We start from the raw sequence: 15800 nt of genomic DNA on the forward strand, positions 1-15800 counted from the left end.
ACCCAACATCTCCTTGATGAATGGTGGGAGGTTGGGAGTGGGACAGGTGGGAGGGAGATAGGGGAAGATACCACCATTTACATTTTTCTAAGAGCGTCTCTGTCCATTTGGACGATTGAAAGAAACGTTCAATTGAATTAGCTTACCTCTGCATCACCTGTAGACACTGACCTCGGCAGAGTGTCACAAAGCATACACACTCTTAGGAAAAAAGGTGCTATCTAGAACCTAAAAGCGTTCTTCGCCTGTCCCCATAGGATAACCCTTTGAAGAACCCTTTTTGGTTCCATGTAGAACCCTTTCCACATAGGGTTATACATGGAACCCAAAAGGGTTCTACCTGGAACCAAAAAGGGTTGTACTGACAGCATGACAAGAATGCAGTGACAACATGATTTTTTGCCTAAGAGTGCTTTTACAATTTAATAGTAGTAGATTGTGGATGTTTTCCAATTGGTAAGGTAATCTGTGGTTTCGTAAGTCCTGACTGAGTGTGTATGTATGTGTGTATTGTTGTAGCTGAAGAGGGCCAGTAGTGATGACACCCTGGCCAAGCCTGCCCTGGGGGCAGCAGCCACAGGCTCCCGCATGAAGAAGACTGTCACTATAGGGGCCATCTCTGACCTGGCCGATGCAAGACCTCGCAGCCTCTCAGGTAAGGGAACCATAGTTCAGTGCACACACACACACACACACATTTTGTTATTATATCCTTGTGGGGACCTAAAATGTATTTCCATTCAAAATCCTATTTTCCCTAACCTTAACCCTAACCCAAACCGTAAACCTAACCACTAACCCATTACTCTAACCCTAATTGTAAACCTAACCCTAAACCGAACCCCTAAGCTTAAAATAGCCTTTGTCCTCATGGAGACGTGGGGATTTTAGGTCCCCACAAGGATAGAAGAACAAACCCACACACATTCGGAAAGTATTCAGACCCCTTCCCCTTTTCCACATTTTGTTACGTTACAGCCTTATTCTAAAATGGATTAAATTAATGTTTTTCCTCAACAATCTACACACAATACCCCATAATGTCAGGGTGTCAGTGTGATGCGGTAGGACGAAGTCAGGCGCAGGACACAGAGCTAATCGAAAGCGTACTTTACTCGTAGGAACCGTAAATAACATAACCTCCACGCAGGGAGGAAACAAACCCACTCACCAGACGACAACCAAACATGAACAAACACGCACAACATACAGTGGGAGCCAGAGGGTTAAATAGGGAAGTAATCAATACCTAATGGGAACCAGGTGTGAACAATAAAGACAAGACAAGTAGAACACAGAAACATAGATCGGTAGCAGCTAGTACTCCGGTGACGACGAACGCCGAAGCCTGCCCGAGCAAGGAGGAGGAGCAGCCTCGGCTGAATCCGTGACACATAATGACAATGCAAAACAGTTTTTTTGAATTTTTTGGGAAATGTATTTAAAAACAGTAATACCTTATTTAAAAAAGTATTCAGACCCTTTGCTATGAGACTCGAAATTGAGCTCAGGTGCATCCTGTTTCCATTGATCATCCTTGAGATGTTTCTACAACTTGATTGGAGTCCACCTGTGGTAAATTCAATTGATTGTACATTATTTGGAAAGGCACACACCTGTCTATATAAGGTCCCACAGTTGACAATGCATGTCAGAGCAAACACCAAGCTACGAGGTCGAAGGAATTGTCTGCAGAGCTCCGAGACAGGATTGTGTCGAGGCACAGATCTGGGGAAGAGTACCAAATATATTTCTGCAGCATTTAAGGTCCCCAAGAACATAGTGGGCTCCATCATTCTTAAATGGAAGAATTTTGGAACCACCAAGACTCTTCCTAGAGCTGGCCGCCTGGCCAAACTGAGCTATCGGGGGAGAATGGCCTTGGTCAAGGAGTGACCAAGAATCCGATGGTCACTCTGACACAGCTCCAGAGAACCTTCCAGAAGGACAACCATCTCTACAGCACTCCACCAAACAGGCCTTTATGGTAGAGTGGCCAGACGGAGGCCACTCCTCAGTAAAGGGCACATGACAGCCCGCTTGGAGTTTGCCAAAAGGCACCTAAAGGACTCTCAGACCATGAGAAACAAGATTCTCTGGTCTGATGAAACCAAGATTGAACACTTTGGCCTGAATGCCAATCGTCACGTCTGGAGGAAACCTGGCACCATTCCTACGGTGAAGCATGGTGGTGGCAGCATCATGCTGTGGGGATGTTTTTCAGCAGCAGGGACTGGGAGACTAGTCAGGTTCGAGGGAAAGATGAATGGAGCAAAGTACAGAGATATGCTTGATGAAAACCTGCTCCAGAGCGCTCGGGACCTCAGACTGGGGGCGAAGGTTCACCTTCCAACAGGACAACGACCCTAAGCACACAGCCAAGACAATGCAGGAGTGGCTTCAGGACAAGTCTCTGAATGTCCTTGAGTGGCATATCCAGAGCCCGGACTTGAACCCAATCAAACATCTCTGGAGAGACCTGAAAAAATCTGTGCAGCGACGCTCCCCATCTAACCTGACAGAGCTTGAGAGGATCTGCAGAGAAGAATGGGAGAAACTCCCCAAATACAGGTGTGCCAAGCTTGTAGCGTCATACCCAAGAAGACTCGAGGCTGTAATCGCTGCCAAAGGTGCTTCAACAAAGTACTAAGTAAAGGGTCCGAATACTTATGTACAGTGGGGAGAACAAGTATTTGATACACTGCCGATTTTGCAGGTTTTCCTACTTACAAAGCATGTAGAGGTCTGTAATTTTTATCATAGGTACACTTCAACTGTATGATTTTTAAGTAATTAATTTGCATTTTATTGCATGACATAAGTATTTGATACATCAGAAAAGCAGAACTTAATATTTGGTACAGAAACCTTTGTTTGCAATTACAGAGATCATACGTTTCCTGTAGGTCTTGACCAGGTTTGCACACACTGCAGCAGGGATTCTCCAGATCCTTCAGGTTTCGGGGCTGTTGCTGGGCAATACAGACTTTCAGCTCCCTCCAAAGATTTTCTATTGGGTTCAGGTCTGGAGACTGGCTAGGCCACTGCAGGACCTTGAGATGCTTCTTACGGAGCCACTCCTTAGTTTCTTTGAGACTGTGGTCCCAGCTCTCTTCAGGTCATTGACCAGGGCCTGCCGTGTAGTTCTGGGCTGATCCCTCACCTTCCTCATGATCATTGATGCACCACGAGGTGAGATCTTGCATGGAGCCCCAGACCGAGGGTGATTGACCGTCATCTTGAACTTCTTCCATTTTCTAATAATTGCGCCAACAGTTGTTGCCTTCTCACCAAGCTGCTTGCCTATTGTCCTGTAGCCCATCCCAGCCTTGTGCAGGTCTACAATTTTATCCCTGATGTCCTTACACGGCTCTCTGGTCTTGGCCATTGTGGAGAGGTTGGAGTCTGTTTGATTGAGTGTGTGGACAGGTGTCTTTTATACAGGTAACGAGTTCAAACAGGTGCAGTTAATACAGGTAATGAGTGGAGAACAGGAGGGCTTCTTAAAGTAAAACTAACAGGTCTGTGAGAGCCGGAATTCTTACTGGTTGGTAGGTGATCAAATACTTATGTCATGCAATAAAATGCTAATTAATTACTTAAAAATCATACAATGTGATTTTCTGGATTTTTGTTTTAGATTCCGTCTCTCTCACAGTTGAAGTGTACCTATGATAAAAATTACAGACCTCTACATGCTTTGTAAGTAGGAAAACCTGCAAAATCGGCAGTGTATCAAATACTTGTTCTCCCCACTGTAAATGTAATATTTCCGTTAAAAAAAAAAAAAAAAATAGGAAAAATTTATACAAACCTGTTTTTGCTTTGTCATTATGGGGTATTGTGTGTAGATTGATGAAGGGGAAAAAAACTATTTAATCAATTTTAGAATAAGGCTTTAACATAACAAAATGTGGAAAAAGTCAAGGGGTCTGAATACTTTCCGAATGCACTGTATGTACATTCATGCTACACACACACACATCACAACTGCAGCTACCTGACTCTTATTATTATTATTGCTAAATACTGCACAATTTAAACACTGCCCTCCAATCCCCCCTTCCCCAAAACACGTGTAAATATTGGACTATAAATTGTGTATTATACTGATGCTAAAATGTTTATTCTAATCTACTGAGCCATTTACTTTACGTTCATATTCTTATGTTTTCTTATTTCTTATTGTTTTTGCATTGTCGAGAAGGAACCTGCACATACTACTAATGAAACTTGAAACACACACACAATCACACATACCTTTTACTTCTTCTTTCTTTGTTGTCCATATGAAACATATTCCACCTGAAAAGAAATGTAAACTCTGGGTCCTTCCTACAAAAAGTGACCTAATGGCCAATCAATCAATATTATTCTGATATTTCACTGCCTATCAAATATTGGAGTTGGCTTTTTGTATGCTGAGTCGTCTGTCCGTGTGAAATAATCACCATCACTGCATTTACGTATCAGAAAGGCTAATGGGTTTTTTCCAGTAATCAGTTCAGAATCACAGTTCACTCCTTCTTGTAGTCCCTGTTACTGCTGATCTCATTTTGCTCTGTGATGTACAACCAGGGAGACATAGGGTACAACTTCCCCTGATGGCCACTAGAGGGCGATAGATCATCACTCTGATTTGCTAAAAAGGCTCAAGATCTAGAACACAAGCCATAAAGAACTTTCCCTGAAATCCCCTCTTTATTTTCCGTATCAGTTTGGTGTCGAGCTGGCCTGTTGGGATGCAGGTGGTTGTCTGAGTAGTCTCCTATTGTTTATTGGTCCAAACCTGGCCATTTGTTCTGCCATGATACGGAAAATATGAGGACTTCTTTTCCAATAGGATATGTCTGAGCTTATTGAAAGGGAAAGAATGATCATCATGGTTCTCCTTCGAGAGCTTTTTGTGTATTTGTGTGTGTGTTTGTAAGTGTGTGTGTGCGCGTATGTGTCTTTGTGTGTATGCGTTAGTGCAGCAAGCGTGTGTGTGTTGGGTTGTTGTTAGTGTGTTACACACTCAGATGTTTAGTGTTAGGGACTGTCAGTCGGTGGTTCAAACATGGGTGAACATGAGGCCATGGAACAAAAGAACACCCAGAACATGTGTTTGACTGAGTTGACTGTGTTGGAACCTCAACAACAACCATAGCAAATTAACCCAGTGCTCTGTCATTGTGACAGCATAGTACTGTAACTGTATCACACTTTCACCCACGGGACACATACTGTATACATCAATCATAAAGATAGATCTCTCAATTACAGCAGTCATCCATTATAGGTTATTTTTTCTAAGTATTTTGACTACTTCACTGTTTAAAGTCATTTGGATTTGCCCTAAATTTAGATTAGATTCAACTATACTTTATTGTCTGTTTTGCACTGAAATTTGAATTGCATTATATGTTCCACGTCACATAAGTATTTAGTGCATTATTGTAAGGTTCTGTATTTGTTTTCTTAGTTCACCTTGGTTCTTGTACATAGCCCTGTTTCTTTGTGTTCTTGAACGTAGCCCTGTCTTTCATTTTTGTTCATTGATTTCACCTGTGTTAGTTACTCACCTGGTCTCATCAGCTCCTTATTTACTTCAGTTCTTTCTGTTTGTGCTTTGTGAGGTATTGTTTGTTTTGACTCTACTAAGCATTTTTATAGCTTGTTTGTGAGAACCAGTTATAGCCTTCAGTCCTAGTTTTTGATTATTCTGCCTGTTTGCCTACCTGTGTATGACTATTGCCTGCCTGTGACCACGATTCCTGCCTTTTGGCAAGGCGAAATAAACACCTGCCGTGCTCTGCGTGTGAATCTACACCGTTTTCTCCCTGAGTATTCATTACAATTATACAGTTAAGGCTCTTGTAATGACTTTCTGAGCACGTGAATAACAAACTAAACCCTAAGCTGTTATATAAACCCTGTCTGGGTTTTGACTGATCTGAGCATAAGAGCTTCTTAGGATAATTAAAACGTGAAGTGTTTGATTGTTTATGGTGTCCCAGTGTGAAGTGTGTGAAGTATGTTGTTGCTGCTGCGTCAGAGGAGGATCCTTCCTTTATACAGCCTGCTGTTGTTTAGTCGCCGGCATGTCTGTCTCTGATATGTTTGCTGCTTTTTTTGCTTGGCTGGCTGCTAATTTCAACAGAAAACAAGTGTCTGTGTGTTTTTTTGGTTTTACTATCCTTGTGGGGATCAGAAGTCCTCACAAGGATAGTAAAACAAGGAACATTCGGACAAGTGGGGGACATTTCACCGGTCCCCACAAAGAAAAAGTATATTTTAAGGTTAGGGGTTAGGGAAAATAGGATTTTGAATGGGATTCAATTGTTTGGTCCCCACAAGGATAGTAGAACAAACGTGTGTGTTGTGCCCACCTTCCACGTGTGGGTGTGGCGGGCCAGGGAGGGCATAATTGAACTATGGGAACAATATTTAATCTCAAATAGCGAACAGTAGTAATGACGTATTTTTGTAGGCACTAACTCCGCCATGTCTCGTTGGCCAAAGCCTATGGGGAAATTAATGGGTTTTTTGGAGGGTGTTTGGATAAATGCCGAAAATAAGGTATGTGTTAAACACAGGCTTAGGAGATTTGACATGTTTTGTTCTATGAGATTGTCAAAGTGCGACGTGAATGCGGTAGGCGAAGTCAAACGCAGGTCACCGAGCTACTGGAAACGTACTTTTACTAACAAAGTAACCAGAGTACAAAACAACCTCCAAACAGGGAGGAGAATACCCGCACAACAGCAACTGCCGAAAATGACGAGAACAATCACACACAACACACAATGAACGACAGAGGGTTATATAGGGAATACAATACAACATAATAGGAAACAGGTGTACACAATCAAGACAAAACAAGTCAAACACAGAAACATAGATCGGTAGCAGCTAGTACTCCGGGGACGACGAACGCCGAAGCCTGCCCGAGCAAGGAGGAGGAGCAGCCTCGGCTGATTCAGTGACAGAGATAATCTTCCATCAGCTAATGTCACGTTTTGTGAATTTTTAAGTATTTATGTAATCAACAAGCACATAAAGGTGTCATAATTCATAAAGGTCATTTTAACTGACTGATATTGTCTCATAGAACAACACGTATATGATCTCCTAAGCCTGTGTTAACCTCAGATGTTATTTTTGGCGTTTATCCCAAAACCCCATTAATTCCCCATTCATTTACCCTATTGGAATGCCTGAACGAACCAGAGGTAACTCATTTCCGGTTTTAGGACTACAAGCTGGTGAGCTCTATTGTGGAAGAATGCTGTGCTATTTCATGTGTTTGGCAGCACTGTGTGTGAATACCACAGAATAGGGTGGAGCAGGAGCTGATCACACTAGGCCTACTTTAACTGGCTTTGACTGACTGACTGGCTGACTGCAGCTTGCCTCTGCTCTAGCTGTTCCTACTGTGTGTACAATACACGATGGGAAGTGTTCTGAATTCCATACATACAGTGCATTCGAAGTATTCAGACCCCTTCACCTTTTCCACATTTTGTTATGTTACAGCCTTATTCTAAAATGGATTAAATAACCCATTTGCCTGATCAATCTACACGCAATACCCCATAATGTCAAAGTGAAAACAGGTTTTTAGAAATGTTTGCAAGAAAAGAAAGAAAAAAGAAACCGATGGTCACTCTGACAGAGCTCCAGAGTTCCTCTGTGGAGATGGGAGAACCTTCCAGAAGGACAACCATCTCTGCAGCACTCCACCAATCAGGCCTTTATGGTAGAGTGGCCAGACGGAACCCACTCCTCAGTAAAAGCACATGACAGCCCGCTTGGAGTTTGCCAAAAGGCACCTAAAGGACAAGATTCTCTGTAACCAAGATTGAACTATTTTGCCTGAAAGCCAAGTGTCACATCTGGAGGAAACCTAGCACCATCCCTACGGTGAAGCATGGTGGTAGCAGCATCATGCTGTGGGGATGTTTTTCAGCTGCAGGGACTGGGAGACTAGTCAGGATCGAGGGAAAGATGAACAGAGCAAAGTAGAGAGAGATTCTTGATGAAAACCTGCTCCAGAGCGCTCAGGACCTCAGACTGGGGCGAAGGTTCACCTTCCAACAGGACATCGACCCTAAGCACACAGCCAAGAGAACGCAGGAGTGGCTTCAGGACAAGTCTCTGAATGTCCTTGAGTGGCCCAGCTAGAGCCCGGACTTGAACCCAATCGAACATCTCTGGAGAGACCTGGAAATAGCTGTGCAGCGAGGCTCCCCATCCAACCAGACAGAGCTTGAGAGGATCTGCAGAGAAGAATGGGAGAAACTCCCCAAATACATGTGTGCCAAGCTTGTAGCGTCATACCCAAGAAGACTCAAAACTGTAATCGCTGCCAAAGGTGCTTCAACAAAGTACTGAGTAAAGGGTCGGAATACTTATGTAAAAGTGATATTTCAGTTTTGTTTTTATATAAATTTGCTAAAATTTCTAAAAACCAGTTTTTGCTTTGTCATTATGGGGTATTGTGTGTAGATTGATGAGGGGGGAAAAATCTATGTAATCAATTTTAGAATAAGGCTTTAACATAACAAAATGGAAAAAGTCAAGGGGTCTGAATACTTTCCGAATGCACTGTACATACAGGTTTGAGACATACATAATTAGGAATTCCATCAGGCCACACTCGCCTCATTGTCTGTGATATATTACATCATGTAAAAATGTAAAAATCATGTGTTTAAAGTATTTTAATGGCTTTCCAAATACCTGGACATATGACCAAGAACATTCCATATTTCTGCAAGTGGAGTAACTCCACGTTAACGGAATGATGCTGAGACTCAGATTTGTCACTTTAAAATGTATGCCAAACAAAAACCAATGATTGCCAAGTTAAACAAACCATGCAACTCTATGCACAATAATTACTTTGAACAATTCCCACTGAAAATTTGACAAAAACACATTTACTTTGAACAACAGTGCAGATTAACATAATGACGGCACAAACAGCACAAACCGTGAAATGTTTGTGAGGAATAGCTTTATCCAACAAACCTCTGGTTATCTTTAAATTGCCATGCCAGCCAAAGACAAATATTAGGCCTACAATTAGGTATTGGACGGACATAGATGTGTGTACAGTAACCATATTGTTCAAAGCGTATCCCTTGTCAAATCCGTCTGTGGTAGCAGACTAGCAGTGTTTGTTTATTCGAGGCCCATCCACACAGTGTTTGGGGGTTGTGTTTTGGGTAGATTGCTAATTCACATCTCTCTTCAGGGCTGTTGATTAGAGGCTAAACAAATTGATTTTTAGTTTAACAAAAGGGCTCCTGGGAGCTGAGTGAGTGTGAAACCAGGCATCAAGTGTGGCGCAGAATAACTTTCTCAAGCTCTCACACAATTAAGCCCGGATTGGCTTTAAATGTATCAAGGGACTTTAATGAAAGAAGTTTGTTTTTCAAGGTTTTCACACTGCAGGATACAAATGAGATTCTTATACTTTGTGTCCTGCCTGCATAATTATTTCATTAGGCAACTTCCTAAATAATTCCTTACTGTTCAGCTATGTTATAGGACCGGATTTTGTTAAGATAAACACTTGATCGTAAAGCACTCTGCATCTTAAGGAGTAGGGCACAGTGTCCACTTAGCCTTATGTTATGTGATTGCAAGCTGCGCCAATTTATTCCCTCAGCCAAAGATGTAGTCAAAATAAGCTAAATTGGCCTTTATATTCAGTTTTGTTTTGCACCCTAATCTCTTTTAGATAAAAGGCAGAGAGATGTTGGTGTGTTCTCCAGCAGTAGCCTTCTATCAAAATCATAAGACAGAGACAGAGGGATATTTCTCCACAGGGATTTTTCTATCTGCCTCCTCCACACCAGTGAGTACCTGTTGAGACAGATGAACCTGACAGTCAGTGGACAGGCCAGACAGGTCTGTAGAGCTGCCGCTGATCAGCCAGTGTAAAATCCCATTTGGCATGATCATGTAATGGAAGAGTGTTAGTCTAGTCAACAACGCATACATACTGGGTTGACGGTTGAGACGTACACTACCGTTCAAAAGTTTGGGGTCACTTAGAAATGTCCTTGTTTTCGATAGAAAAGCAATTTTTTTATTGACATCAAATTTATCAGAAATACAGTGTAGACATTGTTAATGTTGTAAATGGCTATTGTAGCTGGAAACGGCTGATTTTTAATGGAATTTCTATATAGGCGTACAGAGGCCCATTATCAGCAACCATCAGTCCTGTGTTCCAATGGCACGTTGTGTTTGCTAATCCAAGTTAATCATTTTAAAAGGCTAATTGATCATTAGAAAACCCTTTTGCAATTATGTTAGCACAGCTGAAAACTGTTGTGCTGATTAAATAAGCAATAAAACTGGCCTTCTTGAGACTAGTTGAGTATCTGGAGCATCAGCAATTGTGGGTTCGATTACAGGCTCAAAATGGCAAGAAACAAATAACTTTCTTCTGAAACTCGTCAGTCTATTCTTGTTCTGAGAAATGAAGGCTATTCCATGTGAGAAATTGCCAAGAAACTGAAGATCTCGTACAACGCTGTGTACTACTCCCTTCACAGAACAGCGCAAACTGGCTCTAACCAGAATAGAAAGAGGAGTGTGAGGCCCCGGTGCACAACTGAGCAAGAGGACAAATACATTAGAGTGTCTAGAGAAACAGATGCCTCACATGTCCTCAACTGGCAGCTTCATTAAATAGTACCCGCAAAACACCAGTCTCATCGTCAACAGTGAAGACGCGACTCCGGGAGGCTTACCTTCTAGGCAGAGTTGCAAATGAAGCTGCCAGTTTGTACCATGCTGTCAGTTATGATTAAAGATGGTTCTGCTCTATTGATTTATGTTGACTTATTATTTACTTGGTGTGCTTGATCCTCTCACCACCTCGCTCTGTGGTAAGTATTTTATACCAAAGCCAGTTTCTATTGCTGGATTATGTATGTAACTGTCAATATGGCTTCATCCTTCGGTATGTCAAGAGGCTTGTCTCAGTCACTATGTCAGCATGGTTGTGTTAGTACTGTAAACTCTAATCAGCTCCTCTTCATCAGCTCCTCTTCATTATTGTTATTTTATTGTGTTACTTTTTATTTTATTTTTTACTTTAGTTTATTTAGTAAATATTTTCTTAACTCTATTTTTGAACTGCATTGTTGGTTAATGGCTTGTAAGTAAGCATTTCACCTGTTGTATGTGGCGCATGTGACAAATACATTTTGATTTGATTTGATTTGAGAGGGCCTGTCACAGTGATGATAGGCAATCTGGACTAACAGGGCTTTGAGGCACGGATTTCATTACCCTAGCATTGTTCAGACTTTTCAGACATTACACACGTCAAAATCTGCTTTCATTCGTGATGTTTGATGTTGGTTTGGGTGTTTCTTCCAAATAACATATTGAACATTTTATTCAAATGTTTCACTTGTTCTAATATCTAGTTTGTGTGTGAGCATGTAGCAGCATCATTTCTCAAATAACTCAGTTTAAAAGTAGGGAATGCATCAACACATACCTGTCTGAACTACACACACTGTTTCAACACCTTGATTTATTAGTTTGTGTCAGAACACCTCACATACCTTACTATCACCTGAGGCAGAATGTTAGGCTACATTCTTGTGAGGTGGTGATCAATATAATTTCCATCATGTCCTTGAGGCAATAAATTTTTTCACTTGATGTCTCTCTGCTTATTTAGGAAATGGATGTCCTTTTGTTGCGATCATCAAGGCAGTGTCCCCTAGAGACCGTGACTCCACTTTCTGGTGTCCCTCTCCGTCTGCTCCTGAGACCCAGCCAGAGCCTGTTTCAAATACCACAGCACTTAAAGGGCAACTCTGCCACTTTTAACATTTGAATTGTTATTATTAAGTATTTAGTGATGTCCTACACAGTTTTAGGGTAATTTTATGATTTAATGTCTTTTGACTGTTTAGTGACGTTTTCAAGTAGGATCCCTGAGATTACTAATACAGTGAATTATGGACAGTCGTTTTTTGCTATCTATATAACCTGTTTTCTATGTATAGTTTTATGTTGCTCTGGTTGTCTTTTTTATTTTAATTTCACCTTTATTTAACCAGGTAAGCCAGTTGAGAACAAGTTCTCATTTACAACTGCAACCTGGCCAAGATAAAGCAAAGCAGTGCGATAAAAACAACAACACAGAGTTACATATGGGGTAAAAAAAACAAAGTCAAAAAATACAACAGAAAATATATATACAGTGTGTGCAAATGTAGCAAGTTATGGAGGTAAGGCAATACATAGGCTATAGTGCAAAATAATTACAATTAGTATTAACACTGGAATGCTAGATGTGCAAGAGATTATGTGCAAATACAGATACTGGGGTGCAAAAGAGCAAAATAAATAACAATATAGGGATGAGGTAGTTGGGTGGGCTAATTTCAGATGGGCTGTGTACATGTGCAGTGATCGGTAAGGTGCTCTGACAACTGATGCTTAAAGTTAGTGAGGGAGATAAGAGTCTCCAGCTTCAGAGATTTTTGCAATTTTTCCAGTCATTGGCAGCAGAGAACTGGAAGGAATGGCGGCCAAAGGAGGTGTTGGCTTTGGGAATGACCAGTGAGATATACCTGCTGGAGCGCAGACTACGGGTGGGTGCTGCTATGGTGACCAATGAGCTAAGATAAGGCGGGGATTTGCCTAGCAGTGATTTATAGATGGCCTGGAGCCAGTGGGTTTGACGACGAACATGTAGTGAGGACCAGCCAACAAGAGCGTACAGGTCACAGTGGTGGGTAGTGTATGGGGCTTTGGAGACAAAACGGATGGCACTGTGATAGACTACATCCAATTTGCCGAGTAGAGTGTTGGAGGCTATTTTGTAAATGACATCGCCGAAGTCAAGGATCGGTAGGATAGTCAGTTTTACGAGGGCATGTTTGGCAGCATGAGTGAAGGAGGCTTTGTTGTTTCAATACAGCTGTCGTTTGCTTGCATAAAAACTGTGGATGTCAACGTGGTTAATGACATGAACATATATTCCAGCATGATATTCATGCAAGCATTATAATATGATTACAACCCAAAGTAATGTGAAATGCACTCATAACTTATGACATAAGCTTAATCTTGACTTGCTAGCCAACTAAGTTAACTGCAGGCTAACGTTGTTATTATACCTCAGTTAGGCTAACTAGGCAGAGCATTGCATCATGGGAGATTAAATGCACCCTGGGAATTGTAGTATACTGTAGACCAGGGCAATGCAGAAACTTAAAAAATGCAGTATGACTTAAAACGATAAAACATCAAAACGTGTATCATATCTTACAGTAGTGCATATATACTAAAAGCACAATAACTGGATATAAAGTGGTGGAATTGTCCTTTAAGAGATTGCTGCAGATTGAGAGAGAGAGAGAAGGGGCCACAGCCACGTCCAGATGACTTATTTAAGCACTTCATCAATATTTAAATGAAGCCTTCCTTCGCTGTGAGAGTAGAGAATCCCCAGTGGAGCGCCAGAAGGAGATAGAGAGAAGCAGTCTTTACTCTATAAATAACACCTTTATCATCAGCCCTGATGGGGTGAGGTGATGTGTACTAGTAGCTATTTCATGGATTGGTCCTTCCTTTACCTCAGACCTGTTCTGATTTAGACACTGGATACAGAGGACTGTAGGCTGTTTGAACTTTGAAGGTCTTGTTGTGTGTCACTGTTCAAAGGGACAGTTTTACTCAATCATTTTATAGCCTTTTCCAGTGTCAGTGTCTTGGCTTAAAGAGACGTATGTTTTTGAAATTGCCTCTGTGGATCAATATCAATATCAGTTAAGCCAAAAAAAACATCTCTGCTGTATTAATAGCAAGAACATAGTGTCCACGGCTGTAACTGGTGGCTTGACAGTGTTCATACTGACCAACTAAAGGGCAAAGAAGATACCATTGTGATGAGTGATTCAGCCCAGACCCTCAGGCTGGAGGCCTGCTGGGTCTGTCTGAGACTCACACTGTGTACCGGTCATTAGGAGGTCAGTATGAATCATCAGAACCAACTTAGGTTATGAGGCCTTCACACCTGCTGCCTCGTTTACCGCACACTCTCCAGTTCCATTTAATTAAGAACCCATTGGGAGATGTTTCACTTGCTGTAAACATCGACCACATACTGATTAGCTAGCATAGTTAGCTAGCTATTATAATCGGGGACCCACTCAACAACATCTCTTTGTCCGTCTCAGTAATAGATTAATGAGTGCTGTTGTTATAGTTTCAAGTTTTGCTGTATCATCTATGAGGTGAAGGCCTATCAGGCATGTCATATTTCTCCCTTCATGGTGTAGTTAACCCCAGTCTGTCTCTCTGCCAGATGAGTACTGCAGCCTCTGTCAGTGACTGATGGGGAACAGGCGCCCACAGATTGCTCACCATATGTGTTGCCTCTCCAGAAGTATTATGATATTATAATATTCTGTACTTCATTCATCAGCCCAGAAACCTCATCATTTATACATTACCACAAGTCGTTGTGACTGATTTGAGAAACCTGAGAAGGGATTCTGGTCTGTCCTCATGCCTAGCAAGCAAGTGAACGAGGCTTCCCTGAGTGTGTGATGAATGATGTGAGTTATCCCTCGTCCTGACTGACTGTCACAGTGAAGGATGGAGAGAAGGAGGAAGAGGACGAGGGGAGGAGGGAGGAGAGGGTTGCAGAGCAGCTGGCTGTCTGTGGACGTGCCCAGACACCAGACTGGAGCTGCGTCTCAAATGGCTCCCTATTCACTATATAGTGCACTACTTTTGATCAGGGCCCTGGTAAAAAGTAGTGCAATATATAGTAAATAGGGTGCCATTTTGGACACACTCTGGGACCCTGGAGGCCTGTGGAGAGAGCAGGAACATGTGGCCCTGAGGGGCCATTGTGTGTCTTTGTGTCCCCATGGAGCCCACCTCAGACTGGGGCACAGTCACTCTCTCTATCCCCTCCTCATCACTGTCATATTAATTAATCAAACGCGCCTCAATACCACTGGGACTCCTCATTCCTCTCTAGCCTCCATAAGCATTCTACCATGACAGACACACACACACACTCAGAACACACTCAGAGCAGTGGTAATGATGCTGGTCATGAGAAATCACGACTCCACACCCACTCAATATATTCGGGTGGTGCTTTAAAGAGTCTATTTAGGCAAAATATCTGACATAAGGTTTGTACACAAACACACCTGCTGTTGGTCTGTTTACTGAAGTACATACAACATATATCCATGTCATGAGAAGACTGTGCCCCAAGCAACCCCCAAAGACTCTATGTTGGTTTACTGGGTGTGGTTCTGCAGTGATGGACTCAGACAGAAGGAGAAGGGATCATTGGAGAACACTGGAGAAGGAGGAGGAAGAGGCACCACAGCAGCATCTCTGAGTTTAGAAAGTCTATTACGCCCTTGAGTTTTTCAAATGTTGCAGCAGATATCAGAGACTGTTGTAACTTTAATAACACCATCAGAAAGGAAAGAGAGAAAGGCACACACACACACACACACACAGTGACAGAGAGGGAGACACACTGAAAGATGGAAAGAGAGAGAGAGAGAGAGAGAGAGAGGTTCCCTTAAAGTCGGATCACTCAATAAGGGACCAATCCAACCGGAGATGACACATCAGTTCACTCGCAAATTCATTTCTCCTACTGTGGCTTTTACCATCATGAATATTTCAGACACATACATTGTGAATGAGAATGAACCCACTGCCCCTCCCTCTCCTCACACACAACCCTCCCTCCGTTTTCAGACACACCCCTCCCCTGCTGTGTGAGCTGCAGGGAG

General features: G+C 42.2%; 1 protein-coding gene across 3 annotated transcripts in view; it reads left to right on the top strand.

The window, feature by feature from the left end:
- Positions 1 to 15800, top strand: part of LOC121573552 (cytospin-B) — a 221185-nt gene that overhangs the window by 77762 nt on the left and 127623 nt on the right. For all 3 annotated transcript variants that reach the window (XM_041885626.1, XM_041885628.1, XM_041885627.1), the window contains exon 3: positions 520 to 655. In XM_041885626.1, coding sequence (XP_041741560.1) covers positions 520 to 655 — 136 coding nt within the window. The remainder of the gene's footprint in view (positions 1 to 519; positions 656 to 15800) is intronic.

The sequence above is a fragment of the Coregonus clupeaformis genome, chromosome 9, assembly GCF_020615455.1.
Source record: "Coregonus clupeaformis isolate EN_2021a chromosome 9, ASM2061545v1, whole genome shotgun sequence".
Classification (NCBI taxonomy): Eukaryota; Metazoa; Chordata; class Actinopteri; order Salmoniformes; family Salmonidae; genus Coregonus; species Coregonus clupeaformis.